The sequence below is a fragment of the Suricata suricatta genome, chromosome 10, assembly GCF_006229205.1.
Source record: "Suricata suricatta isolate VVHF042 chromosome 10, meerkat_22Aug2017_6uvM2_HiC, whole genome shotgun sequence".
Classification (NCBI taxonomy): domain Eukaryota; kingdom Metazoa; phylum Chordata; class Mammalia; order Carnivora; family Herpestidae; genus Suricata; species Suricata suricatta.
The window spans coordinates 106,445,508-106,455,448 of record NC_043709.1 but is presented as its reverse complement, the minus strand read 5'-3'; the positions used below and the strand labels follow the sequence as shown (position 1 = coordinate 106,455,448).

Below are 9,941 nucleotides of genomic sequence, written 5' to 3'. Positions count from 1 at the left end.
TGGGTTCTTAAAAGAACCATCACGTCTTTAAAAAGAGCTGAAGAATGGAGTTTCCAGTGTGCTTAAAATCTAGAGTCATAGCCCCATGTTTTAAAATTAAAAATTAGTTAAACTAGTTAAAAACAGAAAACAATGTACAGGTAGGAAATCTGGTTCTTCAGGGGAAAGACTTTCTAACAGACTCACCTTCACAAAATATTTTATTACAACACCAGTTTTTAAAGTTTGAACAGAAGACTGCTAATGTCCTTTTAAAAATAAACCCCCTGAGGCTTCCTAGGGGCTCTTTGCTCCTATTTTCAAATCATCTGAACCGAGGTGCTCCTCAAAAGGAGATACGTGTTCAAAGCCATGGCAACAGGCCGACTGTATGAATATTCTGGGATATTACGCCTATTTTAAGAAATATTCCCTGGTTATCTCAAGAAGGTTCGTAGCTGGACACAATGTATTAAGCACAATAATTAAAACAATTTACTACAGAATAAGTGAATCAAATATTGTAAAAATATTTCCACAAAAATTTTAATGGTTTAAAAATTCACCAAGAAATTTCATTTAGGCATCGTCTCCTATATATGTGTGAGCAATTCACTTATGGATGTAAACATTTTTTCAAAGCAAATGAATACGGTGACATAGATCCATAAACTATTAGCCAATAAAATTCAAATTTACCTTAAACTACAAGTCAAGTTGCCTTCTGACCAGGAAACATTTGCCTACGACATCACAAACTGCTCACGTCTTTCCAGGAAAGATACAGGACTCCATCAGTAAGAGTTCTAGCTTAACATCGCTCTTCAGAGTTTCATTTACATGCACTAATCAAGCCCAGCAAAGGTTAACAATCTTACAGGTATGAACATTCCATGATGATAGAATTTGACAGTTGCCTTTTCTTACATTTTTAAAAGGAAGCTCAAGTTACAAAAAAAAAAGTAGTTTCCAGTATAAGATTTTAATTCCTCTCAATTACACTGGAACATTTATGTATTTTAGAAAATATCATCCATACTATCACTTACAGTTTACTTTTTTAAAGTTTATTGCAAGGTTGGAGCATTATCTTCTATACTTTCAGTATGCCTGGAGCACAAGAGCAGTTGTGGAATCTCCGCATCCCAGAATGCATGCAGTAACATGTCTACCATCACAAAATAAGCCCTTGGTGCTGGCAGTTCTGAAAGCACATAAATACATCTGCCTCAACAGGAAAAAAGGTCTTTAAATCGGTAGGATTTTGAAATTAAAATTAAATTTTCTGCATAAAGAAACCCTTGTGGTTTGATAGAATACTGGCAGTGTCATGCTAAGGCCATGTGATCAATATTTTAGAAAAGAAAAAAAAAAGCCAAGGTAATTTTATAGTAGCAATAGTTTCTTTTTTTATTTTAATATACTTTAGGAAACAATATACAAAGCTGAGCTTTCCCACCATTTCCAGATAACAGAAGGAAGCTCCAATTACACAAATTTAGCGTTTTGTGATGGCTAAGAACAGCAGTCAGCACCAGACTTGAACAGTTAGCTACAACACAAACATCCTTCAAAATGAAAGGTCATAATAGCAAGACAGGTTAAACCAGGGTTTATAACAAATGACAACCACTTGGGAAGTGACTTAATCATTCTTGTTGAATTTTTTTTTCCATTAAATATCTTATACACAATTTCCTGTTAATATGCTTTAAACAAAACCTCCCTTAAGGAATTATTTCAAATAAGTATAAATATTCAACAAGAATAGTTCTGATAAAGAATCCCCAGGTAGTTCAAATTCTAATATGCATTGACCGAAGGAAAAGAAAAATAACAATTTTTGTTTGTTTTAACATGTTTATTACAACAGATACAATTCACATCTGACTAGCTTTGTTTCCTCTTTCCCCTCCCACAACCATGTTCATTGGGCCATTTCTTTAGATTTGAGCAATCAATGTACTTTCAGCACACATGCCCAGCAGTACTTTTAAGTCCATTCTTACAGGGTGCAAATGGATTTCAATAATTTACACAAACAAGTGGGTTATGCTCAATCACTGCAATTGTAAGCTACTGTACACAGGAATGAAAAGGTTATAGAAAAGTGCCATAGCAACAGTGCCTTAAGAAAGGAGAAAAAGAGGAGCCTTAAAAAATGGGTAAAATCAGATTGAGGATTTCAGAGGGAAGTGGATGGAACACACGGGAAATGAAAAACATTTCTCTGCAAAACAAATGGAGAAGCACTGCTCTTGATCAGGTGCAAGTGTGGAAACAGTTGTTGCATGATATTTGTACACTGCCCATATGGTTCAAAATCGTATCCTCAGACACAAATCGCCTGGCGCTTGCACGGAATTTTTGAAAATGCAAGATTTCTGAATGATAAATTAACCCCCCAAAAAATTTTTTTTAAAAAAGCTAATTTTGCAGACAGGTTTACATGTAAAAGGCTAGGTATTTAGCCACCTCAGCATTGATTAGTTTTGGATGTCTAAGCTCTGTTACACATGGCTTCCCATGGCTTCACTCTACAAAACATATTTACAACGTGAAGAATACATCTACAAGAAATCTACATTTCAAGGGTTTTACAAATCAATCTTGTATCTTTCCCCTGAATTGACTCTCACAGACCCCAACCCCTTGTCATTTCCTTTGCCCAGCCTAACGGTCCAAAGTCTACTTAAATGCAGCTCAAAAATGTTAAGACTGGGCAATAGAGATTTACAGTTCCTGTACGCAAAACCATGTGCAATTATTCACATCTTCACACCATGAAGGAATTCTGATTTTTTAGCTTTTCAAGTTCCTTAATTTGCTGTCTCAAAAATAGTATCCTGAAAAATAAAAGAAGGAATTAGAACTCAAGTAGTTCACATAAATGTTACCAAAAGCCAAACAAAAATTTTAACTTCAGACACATCTTAAAAAGATAAAATAAGTAACTACAATTAAGACGAATTAAACATGGATTTGTAAACACAAAATGACCAGTGAATGTATAATGCATATTAAAGTATTCAGATGACAAAAGTTAGAATGTTCCTAGTTTCCTAAAAATTTCAATTAATTTGAATATAAAGATTTAAAAAAAAATTTTTTTTTAAGTTTATTTTGAGAGACAGAGTGCGAGCATGTGTGCACAAGTGGCGGATGGGCAGACAGAGAAAGAGAGAGAGAGAGAGAGAGAGAGTCCCAAGCAGGCTCCCCACACTGTCAGCACAGAGCCCGATGTGGGGCTTGTACTCACGAACCAGGAGATCATGACCTGCGCTGAAACCAACAGTCGGGCACTTAACTGAGCCACCCAGCGCCCCAATATAAAGACTGACTTATAAAAGTACTTTGTTCACCGTATCCTCACAGAGACCCACACACAAAAGGCAGCAGATATTATTTAAATAGATAAATCTAGACTCCACGATTTCTGGACCATAATACAGTAAGCCTAGAATTAACTAACTAGGTGCAAGAGGCTGTTTTGAAGAACAATTCTCAATATACAGACTCACAAAAATGAAGCCGAGTCAAAGTCCTACTTGGTACACATATTCAAAATAAAAAATAAAACACAAACTCCACAGCCAACTAGATTTCCATAAACTTCATAAAACTGTTCTCTTTCTGCCCCTCTCTTCTGTGAAGCAGGACATTTATTGCCTGTACCAGTGAGTTGGGCATGATCAGAGTAGAACAGCCTGGTATTTATCAGTGTACACTTGTGTCAATAGTTGAGGCTACAGGTTCCTATCAAACCATTGGTCAACCCAATCAAGCCAAAATGAAGTCAAGTTTTACGTCTGTTAGAAGTACTTTCAGAGCAATCCTAAAGTAAACAAGTCCCAGGTGATACTCAAAATGTACCCCCAGATAGTTTAGTAACTGAAAGATTAGATGAAAACTCTCCCCAAGTTTATGGTGAATTCCAACTTAGTATTTACTAAATATTTGTGGTTTCATATTAAGACTAAACTCTAGCTATAAACCAGTGACTTACACAGACAGGATGTGAAGCCATTACAAGACTGTCCTTGATTCTGTAATAGGCATTTTAAAAAAGTATCTATACTGTTTACTGGGATGTGGGTATCCTTACCTGAGTATGATACTAGATTAGACAATAAGAATTTAAGTGAAAACAATTCAGAAAATAGATCTACTTATTGGACAACTATATTCTTAATGTAATTTCCAAGGGATCCATACGTGATCCAAACACCATGTAAATAGTGATTTGAAATTTCAACTGAAACAAGTATTCTCAGAGTCCTATGCTCAGTTAAAGAGACCCTTTATAATTAGCTGCTGTCGGCATTTCACTTCTTCACTTTTTTTTAAAATTCCAGTACACTTAACATACAGTGTTGTAACATTTAACTCACTTTTTTGTTGTTATTTTCTGAGACAGTAAGAAAGAGTGCAAGCACAAGTGGGGAAGGACAGAAAATCTTAAGTAAGGTCTATGCTCAGCGCAGAGCCCCATGTGAAGCTTCATCTCACAGCCATGGGATCATGACCTGAGCCAAAATCAAGACTTGGACACTGAGCCAACTGAGTCACCCAGGCACCCAAACATTTTATTTTTTAAATATTTCTGTACCTTACAGAGTTCTAACATTTAAAAAAAAAAAAAAAAAAAAGGTGACTGAAGCATTTACCATGGGTTAGAGAATTAAAATCTAGATCCCATTACTATCCACCAGAAATATTATTAAATTACAAAAATGCAGTTACAATATTATGGAACATGATATAGGAGAGGAAACTTTAAATTTCAGAAGTGAAATCTGATTTGGAGTCTTCTCTCTGATTTAAGATATACAATGCTAAAACAAACAAAAATGTATTTAAATGAAAAACTTACCTTTGCTCTCGCAAAGTTGCTTGAATTTCACATACTCGGACTAAAGATCTTAAATTTTTTAATTCAGTACAAATTTCTGACATGTGAACACTTCCCATATTATGGGCTTCTTCTCGCAATCTTGATGCCTATAATTAAAGAAACAGAAATCATGTAAGTCACGAGCACATACAAAAAAAACACCAAACTTCTGAGAACTTTAAACCAAGATTAGAGAATAATCCTTTTATTATTTTTTTTAAGCTTATTTTACTCATTGTGAGAGAGACCTTGCGTGCACAAGCAGGGAAGGGGAAGAGAGGGGGAAAGTATCCCAAGCAGGCTCTGCATGTTGTGGTGACACAGGGCTTGATCTCACAAAACCATGAGATCAGGACCTGAGCCAAAATCAAGAGTTGAATCCTTGACTGACTGAGCCACCCAGGCGCTCCTAATTCCTTTTCTTTTAAAAAACCATTGCTAGGGGTGCCTGGGTGGCTCAGTCAGTTGAGTAGCTGATTTTGACTTAAGTCATGATCTCCTGGTTCCTGAGTTTGAACCTAGCATCAGGCTCACGGATACAGTGCAGAGCCTACTTTGGATCCACTGTCTGTCGGTCTGTCTCTCTCTCTCTCTCACTCTGAAAAATAAACATTTAAAAATTAATGAAATTAAATTGGGTTTTAAAAAAAATACATTGCTAATGGTGGAAGGTACTTTGCAAAGATTTCCCCTTCAACTTCTTGAGAAAATAGTACTTTCAATTTCAGTAATACACAGCACTAGGATAGAAGATCTCACGATTTGTGGCTAATAAAAGATGCCTAGTCGGCGAGAGTAAAGTTCAGGTGTAACACTGATAAAAGGGCCTCACTGTTTTCTTGTGTCAGAAGACACACAATATTATCTCTGTGAACTCAGAGAAAATTTCAGACTGTCAGTAATCTGCTAACAGGGAAAAGCCTATGGCAGTAACTGGAATGTCCAAAGGTCCCTCACTACAAAATGTTTCCTCACTTCTAGTTGCTAGTCTAGTGGAGAGACAGATGTAAGATTTATTGTATGAACAGGTTCTAAATATCAGAGTGCCTAGTTGAGTGGGAAAAGCACACTGCTTTGATTTGAGCCCCAGTCACTGATTTAACTGAGTGACCTTGGTATAGAATTTGGTCTTAACAGACTCATTGGTAAATGTGGCTAACAATTTTAAGAAGTGGAGAAAATAAGGCAATCACTGAGTATTTGATAATGACAGCTGTAACAGTAATTATTTTAATATAATAATAAAGTCACCTCATAAATACCCTATGGTTACTTATCAAACATTTTATAAAAGGACCAGAGACAATCTAATTAGAAAATTAGTTATTTTAAAATATAGCTTAAACGCAGTGATTTAGATTAGGATTTCTAAAAGTACAAGTTGTATTTTGTCACTCATCCAAAGGTAAAACATCTTCTGTGAATCATGTACATACCTGCTTCTCTGCATGATCTGCAGGCCATCCTTGAACATGTTTTATAAGATTTTCATTGAAGTGTGCTGCTAGCGTAGGTGTTAATGAACATGTAGGTCGGGCAGATGAATTCTGTGGTACAACTGCTGCATTTGATGCATTACTACTAGAAGTATGATTTGGACCAGGTGATGGACTTCTCTGGCTACTGGAAAACAAAATTGAATGTGTAGTATGTTTAAAAAAGTAGACTTCCTAGAAAGTGTCAATACCTTCTATTAATTTAAAGATATACAAATTCCTAAGAAAAATTTGTTATTTTAACATCAAATAAATAGAATTTAAAATCCAAACTGTATTTATATCATGTATTCCTCTACACACTTTAGTGGGGGGAAAAAGAGCCCTTTTAATAATGTCAGTTAAATTTAAACTAAGAGTGCTCTCTAAATTTGACAGCAGAACCTGTTGGTTTTGTATACCAGAAACTCTAGTAAGAATGTAACTAAGAAACGGTCACATTCTAACCATTGTAGATATAATAAGGCACAACTGAATATTGTATTTTAAATACATGTAGACAAGGAGGGGGAAAAAATCTACTGCCTTTGTTTAACCTCGGAATGAAACATTAAATCAGAGGGTAGATAATGTGAAGCAAATACAGGCATTTGATTGGAGAGCAATGAAGGAGTTTAGTGGCAAAATAAGACCAAAAAAGTAACACTCCGAGATTGGTTATCTTCTTTTAAAACTGTATGGTCTGGGCTAGGGTTTGGGGATATGGTGGTTGAGAACCAAAAATTTAATCACCCAAGTTGATTTCCTACCTGCTTCACCAGACTTGGCTCTGAATGAATTTCAGTTATTTCCAAAAACTAAATCTCCCAAAGGATGAAGAGTTTTCATCACTGAGGATATTTAAAATAATACTGCAGCCTCTAAAGACAATTTAAAAGAAGAGTTTCCCAAAAATGTTCTGAGCAATGGCAACATTGCTGGAGTAAGAAGACAGCTTCCCAAGGTGATTATTTTGAAGGGAACAACTCTCATTTGGATGTATAAGTTCTGAAATGCTTGTTTAGAAAACAACAATAAAAACAACAGTTGAATTATTTTGCCACCTCATAGCAAGAAATAAAAATAGGAAAATCAATAAAATGAAAATCATTTAAAGTTGTATTTGTTAATTAACAAAGTAAGTGACAACACAACACAGCCCCCTCTGACAACAATCCACACAGGAGTCAGAATTAAAGCTATCAGGAAAAGCTGACACAGACCAGTTGGGAAATACTGGCCCAAGTCTTAGATGTAACACTTCTGGCTTCATTAACACACTCAAATCTAAACCTGCTTTGAGGTTAAAAATGAGGTCATTTTCAACAAGCATAAAGCATTATAAAAATCACGTGCCCTGTTTATACAAGTACACATACTGTTAATCCCATCATATTCCACTAAGTAAAATTCTAAAGAAAGGAATCACTTTCTTCAAAAATAACCAAGCTTCACTACTAGAGATAAATCACCTACTTATAATAAGATTTGCCTTTATAAATCCTATAATACATAAAACAAAGGCTATCCATGGATTCTTCCAAGACCAAGTTCTATTATACATATATATTTATAATATTCAAACAATGCAGCATGCAATATTATGGGAAAAAATGTTTGAACACCTATCAACTTACTTTGAGCGCTGAAGACTTCGAGGAGAGACAGGTTCATGACCTTGCTGCTTGTCAGCAGTTACAGGCTGCTGTGTGGCCGATTGTGAAACCGGTCCTTGCTTAACTACTGGAGTACTAACCTGAAATGTCAAAATCAGGTGAGATACTCTTCTATCACATAAAACAAATACGATGGAAACTAGATAAAAGCAAAAGTACTATCAATGAAATGTCCCTATTATTTAGTAATTTTTAATATAACACAAACTGTCCTAATTCTGTTTCATAATAAAATTAACATTAGTGATACAAACATATTTAATAGTATAAATCATGGTAATTTAAGGCCCCCGAATCCATACACCCCTCCAAATCTGGTTGAACAATCTTAAACTGTGAAAAATCTAAAGATTTAAAGAAGTGGAATCAAAAAAGTTCCCAAAGTTCATGTAGTTAGAAGAAAGTCAAGTTTTGAGACTATGATCTAATTTCTTCATAAAATGGCCCAAGGCCATTAAGACTACTTTCTGGGTGCCTGGGGGTTCAGTAGGTTAGGCATCCGACTTTTGCTCAGGTCGTGATTTTATGGCTCCTGAGTTTGGGAGTCCTGCATTGGGCTCTGTGCTGACAACTTGGAGCCTGAAGCCTGGTTCGGATTCGGTGTTTCCCTCTCTCTCTCTGCCCCTCCCCCACCTCAAAAATAAACAAACATTAAAACATTATTAAGAAAAAGTTCTTAGCACAACAGTCTAAGAAACTAGTTCTCCTAATATTGTGGAAAGTTATCTTTCAAATATGCTAAAATAGCTCTTCTGATTTACTGTTATGTGTAGCTCAATAAAAATTAATGTTAACACATCAAATAAATACAGCTGCTTAAATTTCAACCACAGATGCAGAGAAATGTGTAGATTGGCCTATACACTGGTACAGGTAGGACCTATATGAACTTCAACTGGAGGGGTCTTAAAGAGATGTTACCCTGAAGAGGTGGAACAAGAGGTCCACGACTGTCAGTGGTGACATATATACTATACATATTCAAATGCCACGGAGAGGAAAAACAAGTAGTTTCAAACATAAGCCCCAAATTAAGGCGCAAAGGCAACGATGGCCATTTGTGATTAAGCCACATCCTCTGAGAGCAGTTACTTTGTTTTTCTTTTCTTTTTTTTTTAAATTTTCTCTCAAACAAATCTGGATAGTCTGAATGTAAACTTCTGAATGTAAAAGAACATGTCCTTTTAGAAAGAACATCTTTATAAGATCTATAGAATACTGAATGTCCACTCTAAAAACAAAACAAACAAACCCCCCAAAAACCCTTGCAAGTTTCCGAATGCAAAATATTGACAGCCATATGCTTAAGGGATTTGAAATGCTACTTTTATGACTGACTATAAAACACTACCACTTACTTCACTTTCCGTCATCATTTATTGTACTCTTAAGATACTACCCTGAAGTTAAGTTTTAAGCTCTAAGAATAAAGTCTCTTTAGCTGAAACTCACTTCGCCCATCAAAATACAGGCAAACAATAAGAAATTGCATAATAAACAAGTTTAAGTCAGAATTTTAAAAAAATCAATCCAGACTGACCTTAAAACATGCATAGATAAATGGCTGAAATAAGGAAGGAATGAGACAACAGGAACACCTAAGCTGGCCTATCAAGTTATGTATCAAGGTGCTTTTATTTTTAGCCTTCTGCTTATGATTTTATTTCAATAAAAAATTCTCTGGCATAAAGTTTTTACAAGTAAAAAGACTTTCTTAAACTTCCCATTAAGAAAAAAACAAATGCAATTTGTATATACCAATTTTCAAATCTCTTAACATGTTGCTGGGTAGTAGGACTACAAAGTCAAGAATGACTATCCCTGAGATTTGCTTATGAATTTGTAGGTAAGACTCAAATGACACAGCACAAAATTGGGGTGCAGCATTGTTATGGTCCTGTTTATGTAGTCCAAAAA

The 9,941-nt window shown here is 35.3% G+C and overlaps 1 protein-coding gene across 3 annotated transcripts in view; it reads right to left on the bottom strand.

Annotated features, from left to right (window-relative positions):
- Nucleotides 1-498: 498 nt before the first annotated feature.
- The window catches only part of WAC (WW domain containing adaptor with coiled-coil), a 75,661-nt gene continuing 66,218 nt past the window's right edge, over nt 499-9,941 (bottom strand). For 2 of the 3 annotated variants that reach the window (XM_029955605.1, XM_029955607.1), the window contains 4 exons: nt 7,986-8,104; nt 6,310-6,496; nt 4,853-4,980; nt 499-2,825 (listed from right to left, as the gene is read on the bottom strand). In XM_029955605.1, the coding sequence (XP_029811465.1) occupies nt 2,756-2,825; nt 4,853-4,980; nt 6,310-6,496; nt 7,986-8,104 (504 nt within the window). In that variant the 3' untranslated portion in view covers nt 499-2,755. The remainder of the gene's footprint in view (nt 2,826-4,852; nt 4,981-6,309; nt 6,497-7,985; nt 8,105-9,941) is intronic. The other variant, XM_029955606.1, reaches the window with a different exon arrangement.